The following is a 20884-nucleotide window of genomic DNA, read 5'->3' on the forward strand; positions in this document are numbered from 1 at the left end:
GGCTCAGAGGCCATGGCTCACGGGCCCAGCCGCTCCGCGGCATGTGGGATCCTCCCGGACCAGGGCACGAACCCGTGTCCCCTGCATCCGCAGACGTACTCTCAACCACTGTGCCACCAGGGAAGCCCTAAAAAGTTTTTAATAATAAACTATGTATTATTCATAACTTTAATGAATATCAACAAGTAATGCTCAAGTTATGAGTGATGAAAAACTGACTAGGGCTTCCCTGGTGGCGCAGTGGTTGAGAGTCTGCCTGCCAATGAAGGGACACGGGTTCAAGCCCCGGTCCGGGAGGATCCCACATGCCGTGGAGCAACTAAGCCCATGCACCACAACTACTGAAGCCCATGTGCCCTACAGCCCGACTCCACAACAAGCCACCGCAATGAGAAGCCCGCGTGCAGGAATGAAGGAAAAAACCTGACTGTATGGGTAAGCAATCCTCAGTAACAGTGTTCTCGGGGAGGGGGGGGGGCGGGGATGGGCGTAATAAAAGACTCCCTGCCTCAGCGCCACCCCCCCAATTCCAGACTGATCAAAGATGTTTGAGACAAAAACATACTAGAGTACAGAATACATGGAGGCTTATTTAAAACAACCTTGCCCAGGGTGTGATGTAAAATCCAACATTAAAAAGTGGCTAAACACTTGTATAAAATTCATGTTTCTGCAATGCATGAAATGTCATAAACAAGGCAAGGAAACAAATGGCAAACTAGGCAAAAACTGCAACTCATATCCAGAATGCCAACTGCTAAAAGTTCATACAAATCATTAAGAAAAAGGCCAACCAACCACAGAACAACCATAGGACAAAGAACAGAAAGTTACCAAATTTCATCAATCCTATAATACTGTATATTTTTTAAATTTACCTTCTCTGTGATTGGCATGCATTTTATTTTTTTCCACTCATGATTTTTTAAATTGAAGTATAGTTAATTTACAATGTTGTGTTAGTTTCTGCTGTACAGCAAGGTGATTCAGTTATACATATACATACTTTTTAAATATATATTCTTTTCCATTATGGTTTATCATAGAATACTGAATATAGTTTTCTGTGTTATACAGTAGGACCTTGTTGTTTAAAGCATACATTTTAAAATAGCACCTGTCAACCAGGTAGCAATACTCCTGGAAAGATGAAAAAAGCATCTCAGATTCCAAAAAGAAATACAAATGGCCCATAAATACATGTAAAGATGCTCAATTTCATACAAAAGAAATGCAAATTAAAACCATAATGAGATTCTATTTTTCACTTACAATACTGACAAAGATAAAAAAAAAAAGTTCCACGACAAAGTGTTGGCAAGGGCATGGAAAATGACGCTCATTTGCTCATCCCTTACTGGTCTGAGTAGATAAAATCTCTGTGAAGGGAAATCTGGCCACAGCTAATAAATTCAAACACACCCTTTGATCCAACCAGTTTCATTTTTAAGAAACTCATTTCACAGAAATACTCACCTGTACACATGTGTGAAAAAATGTGTGTACAAGATTGTAAGGGAGTACCTAGGGCAGCAACTGATTTTAATAACAAAAACTGTAAATTTGAGTGTCCATCAGAAGAATTAAACTATGCAGCCATTAAAAAGAATGAGGCGGGCTTCCCTTGTAGTGCAGTGGTTGAGAGTCCACCTGCCGATGCAGGGGACACAGGTTCGTGCCCCGGTCCGGGAAGATCCCACATGCCGCGGAGCGGCTGGGCCCATGAGCCATGGCCGCTGAGCCTGCGTGTCCGGAGCCTGTGCCCCGCGACGGGAGAGGCCACAACAGTGAGAGGCCCGCGTACCACAAAAAAAAAAAAAAAAATGAGGCAACTTTGTTTATTGATCTACAACAACCTCCAAGATAAATATAAATGAAATCAGCAGCCATGTCTTGAACCAGCCCTACTATAAACTCTGAATTAATTTGTTCTGAAAATCCTAGTTACACGGTGCTTTTCCAATACTGTTAGGGTTTTGGTTACCTTTCAAAGTATAGGCTTTATCCTGGCATGATTAAATATGCATATAAATCAAAACTATGTTCTTAGAGGATCCAAAATTTGTCTCAGCATGACCAAAAGAAATTCTTGGTATCTGCTTCAAAGAGTATTTAGTATAAATGACAGGCACTGTTCATTCTGACTAATTAGACTTACTGCTTCACAACACAAATACTTACACATAACTATATGGAGAGATGAAGAAAGAGGATGGAGAGGAATAACAACACATACAGCAGTTAAGAACACATCCTTGTTGCAAGACAAACCTTGATCAAGTCCCTGCTTTCTTATTGGTGTTCAACCTTGAACAAGTTCAACTTCTCTAATACTCCATTTGAAAAATGAGAATATGGTAGCTATTGTTTAAATTAAATAAAACAATGTATATAAAACACCTAACTGCACCAACTGCCTGGCACTTGGTAAGTATTCAATACAGTAGAACTCTACACTACACTCTTAACTAACCTCCATCTAATGAATGAATCCTTGGGAAAACCACCCTTACTCTACAAACATACTGTAGTATAACTACACTTTTGTCCCTGCCAGTTGGGTCAACATAATCATATGTGACATGATGATCAACTTTTAGAACAGAAAAGAGAGTTGTACGTATGTATCCTAAGTTCTATGCTCCAGAAAAGCTTGAAAAAGATAAATCACACACACAAAAACTATCAAATGTGTGAGATAACTACAGAAGAGTGAAAGGTGTCTGGAATTCCAGAATTCCAAAAGACTGAACTCTCTTAAATTCCAGAAAACAACACCTGTGTACTTTGCAAGTGTTTGAGGTTTAGATCCCACCTTTAGAACTAGACATTTTACTAAGTAATGGAACTCCAAAGGGCCCATATTCAAGGAAATGGGTTGGTCCTACATTAACAGATCGACGAATGAATGTATAGGTTTTAAGCTAAAATAAAATGTTTAACGTTTTCATAAATTTCCTATTTACCACTATTTTTATTTTATTTTAAATTTTGACTGCGTTGGGTCTTTGTTGGTGCACACGGGCTTTATCTAGTTGCGGCAAGCAGGGGCTACTCTTCATTGCGGTGCACGGGCTTCTCTTGTTGCAGAGCATGGGCTCTAGGCACGTGGGCTTCAGTAGTTGTGGCTCACGGGCTCTAGAGCGCAGGCTCAGTAGTTGTGGCGCACAGGCTTAGTTGCTCCACGGCATGTGGGACCTTCCTGGACCAGGGCTTGAACCCGTGTTCCCTGCATTGGCAGGCGGATTCCTAAGCACTGCGCCACCAGGGAAGCCCTACCACTGGTTTTAGATTAACCCACTACAATCCAGTCAAGTGACATATATGTCTCTATTAAAGAAAAGCTACCCATATTAAAATGCCTACACAAACAGGTTTGTGTCTGATAATTTCTTCAAAGTTATAATGGATCAAGACTTCTGAAAGAGACAATGACTAAAAGAAGTACTTACACACTTTCCTACCACATAACCTATTTTTGTTTAAAGCCCCTATCCGTAGAATAATTTTTTAATGACAATAGTAAGGAACAGAAAAATAACAAAGCTAAAATAGTTTGCATTTATCAGGAATAATATTCAAAAGACAGAACTACATACAGTACAGTGATTTTATAAAATATTGTTTTCACCAGCAAATATGGTGAGTCTAAACACCCTACACTTCCTTCACAATGCCAACACTATGAAATGGTTGATTACCCAAAAAAAGCAAACAATTTTTAAACATACTTACAGTGAATGCTATTATACTTATTAAAGAGCTACTGATAAAGTTATCAAATACCTTCATCCATCAAAACAATTTTTTTCCAATATCAGTTAGTACTTCTGTATGCCATGTACACAAAAAAAGTTGATCATACATTTTAAGTATATAGAAGTCAGTTTAAAAAATGAAGTTTTTTACCTCTTTTAAGTGATCTGGCTATTTCTGGACTCATCACTAACTTAAGAAAGTCTTCTGTGCATTTCCAAAATAGCTAGCACTGTATGTCTCAGTTCTATGAATTTATTTTAGACTTCACAAACCTGATCCACAAGAACACAGCCATTTAAAAAAGCAAGACATTTTGTTGTTCAATATTAAGATCTCCTAAAGGACAGCTCACATACAATCCACTAAAGGACCATCTAAGTTTACTGTGTAGAAAAATAAAGGTGGGAGCATCCAATCTGATTCCGCAGACATCATATTAGCAAATAATGGTGGTTAAGAATGAAATAATGACTGAGTTTTTTCTTTCACTGTCCAATATTTGTTTAATAGTCTATTAAGTTGTTAGAACATAAATACTTATTAGGTTCTTAGAACCAAACTACTAAATAAACAAGAATTCTGAGTTATTTCTTTAGGCCTAGGGTGTCATGAAAAAACTCCTGACATTAAGCATGCTGTGAAACAAAGCAGCGTGGGAACTTCTACTCTATACTTAAAATCTAGCTTATCTACCTAGCTAATTTGCCCATTTAAGTCTCTGCATCCTTCTCAGCTCAGATGAAATACCAGCTCTTCTGTGAAATCATCTACGCAATTCATGTGACATTCAAACTACCTTCTTAATTGCTTCATAGCTTACCTCCCCAACCAAGTCAGAAAAGAGCCAGCAACACTAGCTCGGTTCCTTTATATACATAATGATCCTTTCACTGGTAAAGGGATAAAGATTTATATAGGCTCACGTTCAGTGTGACATATTCTTAGCAAAAGCATTACCCAGTATGAGCAACTAATCTTACTATAACCACAACACTATATTTAGCATGATATCGGTTACAATGAGAACAACTCACTATTAAATGTAAACAGTCACATGGAAAGGTACTATACAGTACTCAGAATAATTTGCAATCTACAATGTTTTAATGCAATTGTAATATCAAAAAAATGGACAGGGACTCCCCTGGTGGTCCAGTGGTTAAGAATCCACCTTCCAATGCAGGAGACATGGGTTCGATCCCTGGTCGGGGAACTAAGATCCCACATGCCGCCGCAGGGCAACTAAGCCCGCCTGCCACAACTTCTGAGCCCTCTCACATTAGAGCCCACACACAACTAGAGAGCCCACGTGCCAAAACTGAGCCCTCGCACAGCGATCAGAGAAGCTTGCGCCATGCAACAAAAGATCCCACGTGCCCCAACTAAGACCCGACGCAGCCAAATTAATTATTTATTTTAAAAATGGACCCAAAAAGCCAAACAGAAAACATCAAATCACACTTATCAAGTATATAGCCTCATAGTTATTAACTGAAATGCTGAAGATCAGCAGCCAAAGAATACAGCTTTATTTTGGCAAACAGTCAAAATACATTTGGTATGTGTTTCAGAGTTAGGGATCTAATCAAGCAAAAGAAATTAACAATAGAAAAATAAGGAAACTAAATCATTTTTTCAAAATATACTGCATGCAAATTTTCATAACTTTTGAAGGAAATGTTCTCCCATCTTCACAACAGAATTTACAAAGCTAGGATCAATGTGTAGGTTCTACTTAGTGGTTTTTTAAAATTTATTTGGCTGCACCAGGTCTTAGTTGCAGCATGCAGAATCTTTAGTTGCAACATGCGGATCTAGTTCCCTGACCAGGGATTGAACCCCTGTCCCCTACACTGGGAGTTCAGAGTCTTAACCACTGGACCACCAGGGAAGCCCCCTACTTGGTGTTTTTAAAGATGCTGGCACTGTAAACAAAAGAGACTTCTATAATCCCGTGCGAGTGCCTAAGTATAAACACAAGCATCAAATGTAATACTATATGCAGACCTTTAGGAAAGTTAGCTTTCTATGAATTAACAAAAGCCAACAGAATTTTAATTCTAAGGTGACAACAGTGATTTTTTTTAGTCTCTATGACAGGAACTGCTTAAGTGGTAAATAGCCACATTTACTCTTTATTCCCACCCCTTTCTAAAGATCCACTAAAACCGCCTTTCCCTAACTTCAGGGCTACACTTGAATTAGAACAAAGCCTACCATATAACAGATGTTCAATAAAGTAGTTTATAATTGATGTTTGTATAATTAATGACCTCTAATGACCAGATATCTGTTTCCACATCTTACCTCCAGTCCTAAAAGAATATCTGGATTCATTCATTAATTTCATATTGACAAGTAACGTTTAATTCAAGCTAAAACCCCCAAATTGTAATTCAATTGTTGTATTAAAAGGAACTTTATTAAATTGGTTTTATAAGTCCATTTTAAATTAACCAGGTTAACTGGTTAATAAGATCCAATAATTTCTCAAACTGGAAATCTACCACCACTATCAGCAGCAGCAAGAGTAGAAATGTTGACTTAGCACTTGCTGGGTAACAGGAATTACTCCATGGGCTACACACAAACTACACACGTGATCTGAGAACAACCCTAAGATGTAGTTGTTATTATCAGCTCCATCTTCTGAAAAAGCAATAAGCTCAGGGGAGATTAATTATGTGGCCAAAATCACAGCTACTAAGTGGCAGAGCTAGGACACAACTCAGGCACTGCAATCCTAAGAGTCTGTGCTCTACAATCTCTTTCCTTTTGATTCTCTTCTCAAGTCAACTTTTTAGAACAAGACTGTCTTGTTGGAAACCCACTCTGGAATCTCAAAGTAGTCCTTATGCAGCTGGTGCTTTGAAGAGTTGTTTCCAGGGGTCCCAAAGAATTTGCTATGGCAATGTCTGATAAAGCCTCCCAAAGGGTCAACCTTAGATATTCTATTTTACTGGGTTCTTATATTTGTTAAATATTTTTGGGTTCTCTTTCATCTTCTTGCTTAGACTGTCTTTTGGAGATTAAAAAATTCTGCAAGTTTCCAATCCATGTTCCGTGGAAAAGCACTTCCTTGGCTTCTCTCCCTCAAGTTTTACAAAGGGCTTACCACACCTTAAAACCCAAGGCTTTATTTCTCCCTGTCACTTAATTAAATTTCAGCTATGTCCTGTCTTTTAACTTTCCTTGATTTTCTAGCATCTTGTCCTGAAGTTATATAAAAGATAAACATCTCAGGATAGCGCACAGTCATACAGAGCTAAAAGCATGTGTCCTCCAATAAAGAGCTGCAACACTTTCTGCTTCATCAACGTTATCCTGGGTTGAGTTCTTAGTCTTGTGACATCCCAAAATTGAAATGAATCTGATACCCAAAAGCAAGATTCAGAATAAAAGGCAAATTACATACATCAAATCACTATACCTTCTCCACCAAGACAAATTTAAACAAATCAGGGAAAATGTCTTTCCATGAAAATTCTACCCTTTCCATGATTATATTTAAGATTCACCCTTAGTCTACATTGTAGTGACAAATTTTCACACTCCTCTGCTGCCCCTTCCATTGCCCTCAGAATTTTTTTTTTTAAAGGATTCATGCACAAGACATGTCTACAGATACAGACACAAACTCTCTTCCCAAAGGGTTTATGTTCCAATTAGGCAAGGAAAAAACCAAAAAAACCCAATCTTTGATCATCCATACTGTCTACAAACCAGTCCTGAAATATCTCAAAAGCCATCTGCCATGGAAATGCTGATTCACACAAATGAGTTGGATACTTTAAATAATATGCAGACTACAGTGCCTTCAAGTAAAAAGTATGATTTTTTTTCCCCTTCAGAAAATAAGTTTTTAAAAACGATGTTCCATGTGCCTAGAAAGATCTGCTTCTCTGTACCCCAATCCCTACTCCTGGCAAACCATTACTTTTAATTACTTTACTTTTAGTTCAGTCCTTGACTTAAAATTCTGCCTTCTCTTTTCTAGTCTCAACTGAATTCTCAAATGATGCTTTCCTATACACTCCAAAATTCTCTTTCAGAGCCTAATCATAATTTTAAATTTTATATTTACTTTTTTATTTGCTTTACGTAGACAGGAACCAGATTTACTACTATGCCTAGCACTGCCCAACACACAGAAGGTACTCAATTATTAACTGACTGAATTAATAAGCATTACTTGTGTAAATTACTGGATTCCCTCAATATCACAATCTCTCAGTAATTTGGCAGTTTGAGGAAAAAAAACAAAAAGGAAGCATACCACCTACAATAACAGTGAAATTAGCTACTAAATTAATAACTTAAATACTATGATGTTTTCCCAAAAGTTCAAGACTACTAAACTGCTCTATTCCCTTAAAAGTTATCAGCTCCTTCACAAAGAATGAAGAATGGATTTCTTAAAATCTGTTACAAGTCCAACTACAAAGTGCTTAAAATTCTGTGCAAAACTGTTATCAACCTCTTCCTAATATTAAAATGAATTAAGATATTTTTCACTGACTCATCACAAATTTGGCAACTTAATCTTTCTGACTATTCTGCTCTTCTTATAGCTACCTCATGAGGTACCCCTCCCAATAATGTGCATTCCAAGATGGCCAAAGGAACGTAAATATACTGCAAAAGAAATACTTCAGGGAGGGAAAAAAAAAAAGAGATGGTAGCAGGCAAACACACAACAAACAAAATATAAAAACCATTTAGCAGTGGTGGTTTTGAAAAGTAACTTGTCTACTGGGACTGGATAGCTATTTAAGGCTAGTCTAACATACTGTGCACTAATTTACACTAGATCCAATCCTCTAAAAAAGCATAATATTAGACCTAGAACCTAGATATATATGTGTCCCAAACACTGAAGAAACTATGTTTGGACCATTAATCTGTATAAAGATGATTTAAAGATATAATTAGGCTAAAGTACTCTCAAACCTATTAGTAAACACGTATTTGTTCAGTATACACAATGAATGAGGAAGGGCATGGTTAAAATTCTCAGCTCCTGAAGACAGAATCTTTATGTTAGTCCTCTTTACCATCCTTCTATGGTGAAAATTAAAGGCTTCTTCTGGCTACACAGTAGATACATAAGCATTTTATATCTATACATGAAAATAGTTTATGGAGGGTACTGATAGTTGTCTGATGTATTCACTCTTCCTACCCAATTAACTATGTAACCGATCCTCGTTAAGTTAAAGCTTAAAATGTTTTGAACACTGGGTTCTCAAGAAATGAGTTGACAGATGACTGTACAAAATACATATGGGGATTCGTAAGACACTGCACTTAATGAAGCACTCCCCTTAGTTAAAACTACCACTAACCCTGTACTACTAGGATTTGATATCACTTAAAGATAATACTAAGTCAGCTTCTAGCTCTTCAGAAGATTCTAGAAGAAATTCCAATAAGCTTACCCTGTCAAGAATTAAAGTTTTTTTAAATTTTATTATAGCCTCCAGAAACCATTCCATTAAGAAAATATCACAATGCCAAAGATGCTTTCATTTTCAGCTATCAAATCTGTTACTTGTCACTCCCTATTAACTGAACCAAAATCTTTCACAAGCATACACCTTTTAAAAGCCTACCACTTCCTACTACAAACATACACAACAAACCTTCTGTCCCAACACTGCATGTAACTTTCTCATCTCCGAATTTCCAAATTCTGTTCTCCCTGCTCAACTGTGGCTTTAAAAAGAAAAAAAAATTCAATGCATAATGAATCAAATTTTAGAATATTCTTCCTCCTAAAGGTGAGTAAAATCTGCCTTTTATTATCCTCAATTGCTTGACATTATCTAATCTTAAAGTAATAAAAAAATCATAAGATTTTACTTATGTAGTGTTTTTGTCAATTATATTATAATTACAACCAACCAATAATGTGATTACACTAAACTAAAAAGATTCATTCAATGAAGATTAAGGTTTAAGCCAAAAACATGTCTCATAAAGTCATAAAGACAAGCTGAAGTAAACACCTAAGTTCAATTGCTATTAAAAATGAAACAATCTGAAGTTCTAATAAAACAATATATCAAAGAAACTAAGAAACTGTAATGAAACTTGAGGGTAACAATGTTCTGATTATGGAAAAATTTTAAGTTGTGATATCACAGTTATATTTCAAGAAATCTTATCTTCGAGAGATGCACTGAAATATTTAGATGAAAGTGTATGATGCCTAGGATTTACTTCAAATTATATGGGACATATAAAAGGTTGAGATATGGATGAAATAAAATTGGCCAAGTTTGAAGATGGAAGACAAATAAACATGAGTTCATTACAGGATTATTCTACTTTTACATACATTTGAAGTTTTCTGTAAAATATACAGTTTCCCCCATAACACAGTATGTACCTCTGCCATCAAAGACTCATGTCACTGTCCATGTAACATTTTATTCCCAATTGTCTTTTAAAAACAACCTAAGGGAGAAGACTGTATCATGACAAGGGAATTGTTTTTAACAAATGATTGAAATGTCATACATACACAGAATAAACAGAAATTTAAAAAAGGGGAAGATTTTCAAAAGAATTACCATCAGGCAACAAACATCACTACTTACGCAGAATGGAAGTGTTAAGATGAAGATAAAAAATTAGGGAAATTGAAGAAAATGTTAGAAAAAAGATCAGTATGGTTGTCAATCATGTGCACCACGGTATAATGAAGAGGAACGAGGTCTTTGAGGAGACTCCAAGAGTATATCACAAGACAAAAGATTCCTCCTTTTAACTCATAACATATGCATGGTAACAGCTGTACAATTAACATTAAAAGCTCTCTCACCCAAATAAATCACACCCCTTCCCACACATCATTTGTTCTAAAATTAACTGTCCTTTACTAAATATATAATTTTACTTTTCTATCATATTTAAATGATACAACATTTCACGTAAGATACTGCACCAAGTAACTAAAAAATCTGACCTTTGAACTTCAATGACCACTGAATAGCTATACATATATTACTACCAAGAAAAAGAATCCATATTAAAAAGTCATCTAGTAAGCATAAGAAGGTCTAATCTGGATTATTCTAAAGTTAGATGGCTTGAGACTCCACTAGCAAAGTCCCCTATCTGGTGGCAGAAAATAAAAACAGAGGGGAAAAAAGTGTTCATTTTTAAAGATAGTACTTACTTAAGAATGGTTTTTGCACTACTGCAGTCTTCAAATCGAATGGAGTAACCAACTTCCTGGCCCAACATCACATCCATTTCATCAGCAACTCTCTGGGCCACACTCATTGCAGCCACTCTCCTGGGTTGGGTACAGGCAACTCCTCTTTTGGGTCCTGGTAATGATCGCATGTACTCCACACACCACTGTGGAATCTATCAAATAATTTCACATTTAAATTAATTCTACTCCGCCTGCGCATCAGGTATATTTAACATGAAGTGTTTTATCTCATTCTAATAATTTAAAACAAAATTCAATTTAGGCACACCACAAATTATTACTTATGACTTAAACTTATAATAGCATGAGCTCTCCAAGCCAAGGAAGGGTCATGTATAACACTGACCTGTCATAACTGTACTCCTCAGTGAGCTAGGTCCACTGAGGCTTTGCTGAACATGCTCTACGGTGTCAATGTTCCACCACCAAGCATTTCTCTATGCACTGGAAAAATTCCAACTTATGAAAATTCTACTTCATAACAAATGTTAGTTCCCAAAAATATTCTAAGAAACTGTAACTTAAATTCCTATACAATTTAAGTTACAAATTCAGTTCATACTTGGTAAGCCAGCAGAATCTAACTCCTATCCTTCTCCCCTCAGAAGTATGCACAATGGCAACACCTTAGGTACATCTTAAAAGTTAATTTTAGTTAACTATCAAACTCAAATTCAATAGGACCTATAGAAGCAGCAACAGCATTTCCCTGAAGGAGGGCAATGAAGGGTAAACAAGGAAAAAAAAAAAGACCAACAAGCATAAGTAGTTGGTTGTTGCCATGATGACACTGCATTTCCTAGCTGTTCCATTATCAATAGAAACTAAGATATCCGCTAATTTAATGGTTCTTCTCTACTCACTTACCTGTGAAAGAACCATGGGAAAAATCTAAGTGCTTACTACATTAAATTGGAATCCACTCCTACAAGAAGGACATGATGGATCTCCATCAAAGCCTCCAAAAGCCTAACAGATTTTAATGCTACAGGAAACGTGGCATTTTTTTGGTATAGGATTTGTACAGTGATATTTGAAGAATACTAGTTGTACTATTACTACCTTTTTTTTTTTTTTGTGGTACATGGGCCTCTCACTGTTGTGGCCTCTCCTGCTGCAAAGCACAGGCTCCGGACGCGCAGGCTCAGCAGCCATGGCTCACGGGCCCAGCCACTCTGCGGCATCTGGGATCTTCCCGGACCAGGGCACGAACCCGTGTCCCCCGCATTGGCAGGCGGACTCTCAACCACTGTGCCACCAGGGAAGCCCTATTACTACATTTTAGTTAGGTTCCTTCTGCAATTTTGTTTGGAGAATTTCACTTTCTGATAGGCACAAAAAGATAACCAAAAGTGGCTAACTATTCTTAATGGTTTTGAGTCAAAGTTTAATAGGAGTATGCGGAAAAAGCATTTGCATGAAATTCACTATTTACACTGTTGTTTCCCTTTGAATACCCCAAATCCCTGCAATCCTAGGTATCCATGTACCTTAAGTATTAAAAAAAAAAAAAACTAACCCAAAAAATCACAAATCTTGTTTTGAGTTCACCTGCCCTTCTTCTCCACTAACTGCTACTAAATAAACTCATCTCTGAAATAAGGTTAATCATATAAGACCACAGAAGAGCAGTATGAAATAAACATAACTTTGGCTATGAGACAAAGGGACAGAGTTTTAAATACTGAACCCACCTATATCTACTGTGTAACCTACGGCAACCCACTAAACCTCTCATAAATCAAAGCCTCATTTTGCTCATCTGTAAAATGGTGATTAACAACTTCCTTGCATGGCTGTTGAAAAACTTAAATGAGATAATACAAAGTACACAGTGCCTGGCTTTACCCAATTGCTGACTAAATGGGTGCTATTAATACTACACAAACTAGATAAACCAGTTGAAATAATTAAAAATATAATATTAATAAGTTTAGAGTTATATCTTTTCATGTATTTAATTCTTTAAATTTCCATAAGGTGATAAAAATAAACCAACAGTTTTAGCTTCTAACATCAGCATTACATTTCCTCCGTTTAAAAAGAAAAACCATACTAAGGCTCAGTCTTATATTATATAACAAAAGCCTCCAATCTGGGCTGCTACTGTAGCCTTTAAAATGTCTCCATGAAATACTCAAATTGATAGACTTGTGGCATTGTGTAACTTAAATTATACACATACAGGATAACCTGTATATGCAGTATGTTCAAATCTATAAACATGTTCATAGGTACATAAACATGGAAAATCAGGCCCGTAGGAAACACAGCAATTATTTCTGCGTGACAAATAATTATTAAATTCATTTCAACACTTTCCTGAATTTTCCAAATTTTCTACAATAGCCAGGGGCTGCTATTTTTGTAAAATCTAAGAAATTTTCTGATGGGTCAGGCTCAAGCATCTGAAAATGAAAATACGGTTACCTCACTCATAGCAAGAGAATGCAAATTAAAAATTACACTGAAATACCATTTTTCTCCTGTCAGATGTGCAAAAGTTCAAGTTCAGTAGTACACTCTAGTGGTTTCCCACATACGCTCTCATACATGCTCACGAAACGGTAAACTGATACGTTCCCTATAGAAGGCTATTTGGCTGTATGTTCCACAATTATAATCCATCTTCTGACCCAATAATTTCTACTTCTGAGAATTTATCCTAAAGATATACTTGCCCATGAAAAACAACCATTAGAAGCAGCCTAAATGTCTGTAACATGGGCCTAGTAAATAATGGCTCATCCATGTTTGAAAAATATCCTAAATATATTTCTAATACAACACTAACATGTGTGTTTAGTTCAGGGGTGGGGAGGACGGGGACACTATTGGATGGAGGTCACAAGTAAAAAGACTTTACTTAGCTCTTCTACTTTTTTTTTTTAAAGAACAGATAATATTCACATAGCTCAAAACAATTATAAAAACAAAGAAATGAAAATGACAAAAACAAAACCACTCCAATGGTTCAGCTCTCTCCACCCAAGCACTGGAAAACAAACCTTGTGCCCCCAAATATGTACCACCCCAGATTCAAAGTGGGTGGGAGAGTATCACTGCCATAATTTACATAATAAAACTGGAAAAAAACAGCACCGCTGTTTTTCCAAAGAGACTCAGGAAAATAGGTACTCCCTACAGGATTCCAACCCCGTAAGTCACTAAAAATTGCTAAACATGAAAGCAGCTATGCTGCAAAAAGTTCTGACAGACAGCCAATGAGAATAACCACCAGAACCAAATACGCAGCATTTAGTAAACGTAAACATTAATAAAGTACATACTGTGGTATTCAATAACTCACCTGTGTTGTTTTACCAGACCCAGTCTCACCAACAAGTACAAAGGACTGATGTCTAACCAGAATATCTGTAAACCTATCCTTGTATTCCCAAACAGGGAGCTGAAGCCGTTTCTTCAGAATATCATAGTATCGAGGCGTATGGGGTAAGTTGGTAAATGGATTAATGCACTGTGGAAGTGATGTGTGTCCTGCATGTCCGGTGTGTGTAGAATGAGCAGAATGTGTTGAATGTGCTGAATGTGCCGAGTGGGTTGAGTGAGCTGAATGGGAAGCTTTTAAAGGTGGTAATCCAGCACTGATAAGCATAGCATTCGTGGAAGCTCGCAATTCTTTCTCCTTTTCTTTCTCCCTCTCCCGCTCTCTATCTCCTCTATCTCGTTCTCGTTCTCGATCTTTAGACCGATCTTCACGATCACGGTCACGATCTCGATCCTTCCTAAAAAAAAAAAAAAAATTTATAACTCAGATTCCAAATTTTATGCAAAATGTTCATAGCGGCGTTATAGTCACAAGAAAGTAAACGGCCAACAACCAAATAAACTGATATAAAACTCGAAGTATCAGAAACAATGAAAAAGAACTTGTAATCAAGGATTCTCCATGCCTCATCCATAAACATCTTTCCCTTCCTTAGTGATGCTTCAAATTCTATTAAGGAACAGTCTCTTTCCACCTTTAGCCATCAGCTGAGATAACACAAGAACTCATTCTGCATGTAAAATCCTTTCCTTCTTAGAAATTAAAAACTGAGGGCAGTGTGGGGAAAAGGTAGGGACAAATTAGGCAAAAAGAGAATGGCATCAGAGTCTTTCCCAGATTCTCCTTCAGGTTACATGAAAAGGTATTTTCACACTGAAAGTATGTTCAAAATTTAGCAAGAACTAAGTCTTTTATTGCTTCCGGCCTCAAAGACAATTCCACCTCACATTACAGTAATACAAACAAAATTCAGAACAAAATTCTGAGTTAAAGAATTAGCAAGTTTATTTTCCTAAGTTAACGCTTTCCAAATTTTGTTCAAAATGCATATATTGCTCTATAAGGAAAACTAAAACTTTTTAATCTTGTTTTCATTGTTTACTCTTGCATGTATCCTTAACAGCAATAGTAAAAAACACCGGAAGTACTTTGTAAAACCTATGTATACTTTGATCATCCATAAAGTGAAAAGTAGCTCATTTAAAAACAAGCTTCACTGAACACTATTAAGTTGTTTAAAATGTTTAAATTATGCTGATGACCACCATACTAACCTTAGGTCATTTAGCCAACTCCAGTATCTACTTCTAGATACTAGAGATGATCCCTAACCAGTAAGAATTTTTAAATTATTTATACTTATTCATTTTACTAATCTAGTTTCCTTCAGACTAAATCCTATAGCAGACAAATGTGCCACAAGGTGTTTGGACTCATTTGAAATAGTGAGGCAACATGGAACCATGGACACAAGCTGCTAAACATGTCATTGTGCCTTATCCATAACACACAAAAGACATATAAATTTCCCATGCCCCAGTTATCAGTAGCAGACTAGGGAAGACCATTCATTCTGATGTAATGGCAAATCAGCTGGGCAACAGTTACTCCCCTTCGTAGAATACAGCTAAAATGCTGAGCCCAGCATGAGTCAGGATGGTTCCCCAATTACAAAAATGGTAAGCTGACCAATTATATTTGATATTGTCCCTTCTAAAATAAATAATTCTATTCCACAGGAACTTGCCTAGAGAAAAGCCTTATTATATGTACACAAATATTTATACATATATTTTTTACATATATATAATCTTTTCATATATGTATATATAAAAAGCGATTCTCCCTTCCCCCAACCCAATGTTCACCTTCTACAGAATTACAGGACATACAAGCTAGGATCAAAGCTTCTCATCCCATCTGGCATAAAGAGAAAGAAATCAAAGGAACCTAAAGGATAACCTACTCAGCATACAAAATGAAGTCCCATAACTCAGAACTTAAGCTTCCTGGCCTATCTTCGCAATATACCATCAACCATCCTTTCTTTGCTTCTCTCATTCTGCTCCAGTTTAACGTGCTTGTAATTAAGTAAGTATTTGCACAGCTCCACAATGTGAATGAGAAAAAGTTTACAACAGGATAGATAGATACGCGTCCAGCAAAGTGAGAAGCACTGCAGTCAGGAATGGATTCAAAGACTAGACATTTTATAGTTCATAGAACATAAAGAATCCTTAAAGAACATCTGGTCTAAATAATACATGTTTTTCAAGGGCCTACTTCACCAGAAACTTTATTACCAAAAATAACTGCAACAGAGGAAGCATAAAATACATTCTGAAGACACAAAGATTTAACTGCTGACCATGAATTGGGGTTTAACTCTAATATAAGAGTAAAAGGAGCACGAGCACCTAGATCACAGTTGCATAACCACTGGAAAGGTATAAGCCTCAATTTATTAATCTGCAAAGCGAGAAGTATTAATAAAATAGTCTCTTAGATTAAAATTAGAAAGCAAATTCAATCACCTAGAAATGTTGCCTGTGATTCCAACTATCTACCTTCAACAGGAAAGGGAAGATAAAAATTAAGGGTCAGTGGGGAGGGCTTCAAACCCACTGCTTCATAAATATATGCAGAATATTGTGTATATGCATGTTTTCTTTTTTAAACAGGCACCTTTATTATAAAGGAGTTTGTTACTTAGAAGATTTACTAATCAAGGTATAATGCTTAAAAAACTAATTATCAAAGCAGTGATCACTTAGCCACAATACTGGCAGGGAGAGAGACAACAGGATACAGTTGTTTAGCACGTGGGTCAGTGTTTTATCTCAGCTTAATCCTGGCTCAACACTTAAGCTAACTATATGACCACATTTATTTCTTTCCTCATATTTAGAAAGCTCTTGTGGGGTATTGCAAGGGTTAAATGAGTTAATATTATGTAATGTGCTTAAAGTAGTGCCTGGAACATAATAAATGCCCAATAAACATTGGTTATCATTTATTTTTTAAATTTAAAACACCACGTTAAAATTCTACACGGAGTAACAGAAACTAAAGAAATGCTAATGAAGATGTGAACTGGTTATCAAAATCAGAGTATTTTAAACAAGCATTGATTTTAATCTGGTAATCTCACTTTCAGAGACTTCTAGGGATATAAGTACACATAAGGATGTTCATCACACTTTTCACTTGTAAGACTAGGAAACTACCAAAACGTCAGTGAACAGGAAATTGGTTAAATGACACCCCTTTACAAGTGGAATACTATGCAGCCAATGAAAAGAATAATGTATATCCATTCCACAATTTATAACATATTTCTGGGTGAATTTAAAAAAATCAAAGCACAAATAATACATATTAAAAGATCCTATTGGTATCAAATAGGATACCTGTGAATAAATATGCAGAGATCTAAAAAATTTTTCATCAAGGGATTACATAAAGATGGGGATGAAGATTTCTGATAATTTTTTTCCCTTTTCTTTATATATTTATGAATGGATGTTTCTTGTGTTCCCTGGGGCAAGTTACTTAACCTCATCACAGAACTGCAGTGAAAACCTGTTTATAAAGCACCTGAAATAGTTTTGGGAACACTGTACGTACGTTATCATATTTATGTTTCACATTTTTAACCGAAAAAATTCTTATCAGGCAGTAATATCAGAAACTAACATCAAAGTGAAAAATGTCCCTGTTTTCAAAATTTTTTTCCATATTTCAACATTAAGTTGTCTTTTGGTTAATGATTTTTACACAGAAAATGTTGTGGGAAAAATGGAAAACGGAATAAGGTCAATATGTAACAGAAACCTTCAACTTCTCTACCTGTTTCCAAACTTAAAATATAGCAAGAGTAAATAAAGCCATATATAGTTTGGGAGCATGAATTTGACAAACCCATGTACGTATCATGGGCTCACTAACCCCCAAAAAAGCATTTAAATGGTGCACATACACACAAATATTAGTAAGTGAATTCATTCCTTCCCCGTATATTTTTTTCCAATCTGAATTCTGTGAGAGGCATTAGTTGCATCTTAGCCAGATGACAAGCAATTTATTTTTGCTTCACAGGAACAAAGAACCAAGTGTTCCCTACTTTACCAACCCATTGTAAATGTCATTAAAATAGGCTGTAATGACTCTTAACTACAGTCACAGTCTGTGTGCTGTATTGGAAAAAGCAAGAGGCTAAGATTGAAAATTAAAAGATCAAGGTTCTAGACCCACCTGGAAACTGTAAGGTTGCACAAGCCACCTTAACAACTCTGGGTCTCCATTTCTCATCCCTCGACTGGAGCCGAGTATACGCTCTTTAAAGTCACTTCCAGCTCTAAGGAGCCTGTGACTTGTAGCTCAAATGTGCTAAAGTTCTGCTGTGTGTGTTGGGGTGAGGGAGAGAAAGCTGACACAGAACACTGTAAACTAAAAAATGTACACGATTAAACTGTTATATATTTATGCTTTCCATATTCAATATACGGAAAGCCACCAAAAAGTATACCCTATCCTGGCTTATACTCCCCAGACACAGACACCTCAATCAACCGAAAGGAAGGACTTTGAGTGAACAAAAGTTATACAGACTTGACACAGTGATTCTGCACATGTACACACACAGTAAAATGCAAAATTATGCAAAGTATTGAAGATATTCAGACTTTCATGTCTCTGCCTGAATTACCCAAATAAACCTCTGTACTTCAGGAACGAAAAGTACACACTGGACAAGAAATGATTTTGATGCAATTGCTAAGGTTAACTGTTATATTCCTCTGCACCTTTAAGAAAAGGTAAGTAGAAAGGAATCTGAAACACCACGGGCGTGGTCTATTTCAACTCCCAAGCAACCTCCCGACGGGCGATATTTTGCCGTAAAAACTAAAAACTTTTGAAAAGGGCCTTCTCGTTTCAAAAGCTACCTAGGAACGAGGGCGGGGGAGGGACACAGAAAACAAGAATTTATTGGGAAAAAAGAATGCCTTCTAATTGCTATCCCGGGGATGCCCAATAACTACTGTTTCGACCAAAGCAGGAAATAAAGGAGATGGCGGGAGCGTGGGCAGAGAGCGGAAGTTTGCCTAGTATCTACTTTGAAGTGTTTGAATGGACCGAGACACGCACTCTCCCGCCAAAGTATAAACTCCGCGGCTCCAAACCACCAGCCCTCCAGCCCATCAGGTATACTCCACGTTTTCCTTTCTCCCGGCTGGCCCTCTACTCTCCCCTCCCCCGAGAACTCCTCGTCCGCACGCCTCACTCTACTCCCAGCACCTCTACCCCAGCCTACACAAGAATCCACGCGCTTCGCTCACTTTCCGGCCTCCGCTTCTCCCCTTGCTGGGCGCCCAGCCGCCCCCCAAGGTCCTCTCCCCGACCCCGCTGGCTGAGAAGTACCTGGTGCCCTTGGAAACGATTACTCCCGCCGCGCCCTCCCCCACCCTCTCCCCAGGCTCCAGGCCTTACCAGGAGCCCAGGCCACGAGGTCCGCGGTTCCCTCCCGTCCGCTCCCCTCGAAGTGACTCTTGCTCGACTCCGCCCGGGGAGGAGGCACCCTACTGGCCACGACAGGCCTCTCCGCTCTTGCCGGGCGGCCACCGCGCCACTCAGCTCCCCGCGCCCTTGCCGGGCCGAACGCCTGGGGGTCCGCTCTCCCGCGCCCCGCCGACAGTGACCCGAGCCCAGAGGAAAACAAAAGAGTCAGGGCCCGTGGCCCGCTCGGCCTAGCCCTCCCTGGCCCGCTCCCGGCCGGGACCCCAACAAAGCCCGAGCCCCCGCCTCGCGCCCCCGGCCTGGCTTACCCATCGGTCCCCGCACGCTTCTTGCCGGAGGGGTAATCCTCCCCCAGGTCCAACCGGTGTCGCTTAGACATCTTCGGACTCTTCGAGCGGGCGGTTACGAAGGAAGAAAAAAAGAGGACCTAGCGGCTCTATCGGTGCAGTCGAAGGCAGCTGCAAAACTCTGGAGGACCCCCACCCCCTCCCGCTACAACAGCCTACACCGTGCGGCCGGAACCAGGAGCTAAAATGGCGGCGGCGATGAGGGCTGGGCCTGCGCGCGCGCTTCCGCGGTATGCTGTGCGTGCGTGCGTGCGTGCGTGCGTGCGTCCGTGGTGCGCGCGCACGCATAGGAGGTGGGAACTCAAGCCCCGCCCACCGCCTCGTTGACCCGCCCTTCTTCCGCCCTCCGCCTGGCAGGCACTTCCCGCCCTCTGGGCGGGTGCTAGGCGGGTTGGGCCCTTGGCCCCCTTCACGGCCCTCCGATTTAGGAAATTGAGAAAAGAGGAAGCCTAATCTTAGTTAGGAAATCCTATCCATCTGTATTACCCTGGCATTAGGGGAATCTGAGACCCAGAGAGGTTGAAAAACTAATCGAGATTATACAGCTGATAAGGGCCAGAGCCAGGATTGGTACCCAACTATAACTCCTGATCTAGCACTTGAAGCCACTGACCAGACATTCTCAACTGCAGTGGGAAAACTGAGGTGAGAAAATGTCAAGACTTACCATAATGCATTTTGCCTTTTTTTTTAATGTTTATTTTATACTATAGTTGATTTAACATTTTGCCTCTTTTTACCAAGCAC

The 20884-nt window shown here is 38.3% G+C and overlaps 1 protein-coding gene across 1 annotated transcript in view; it reads right to left on the reverse strand.

Moving 5' to 3' along the window:
• Positions 1–20306, reverse strand: part of DHX15 (DEAH-box helicase 15) — a 51686-nt gene extending 31380 nt beyond the window's left edge. Inside the window, exons 1-3 of the mRNA XM_007448797.1 lie at positions 20099–20306; positions 14295–14730; positions 10943–11136 (exon numbers count right to left, since the gene is read on the reverse strand). Of these exons, the coding sequence (XP_007448859.1) occupies positions 10943–11136; positions 14295–14730; positions 20099–20169 (701 nt within the window). The 5' untranslated portion in view covers positions 20170–20306. The remainder of the gene's footprint in view (positions 1–10942; positions 11137–14294; positions 14731–20098) is intronic.
• Positions 20307–20884: the final 578 nt, after the last annotated feature.

The sequence above is a fragment of the Lipotes vexillifer genome, unplaced genomic scaffold (assembly GCF_000442215.2).
Source record: "Lipotes vexillifer unplaced genomic scaffold, Lipotes_vexillifer_v1.1 scaffold100, whole genome shotgun sequence".
Classification (NCBI taxonomy): Eukaryota; Metazoa; Chordata; class Mammalia; order Artiodactyla; family Lipotidae; genus Lipotes; species Lipotes vexillifer.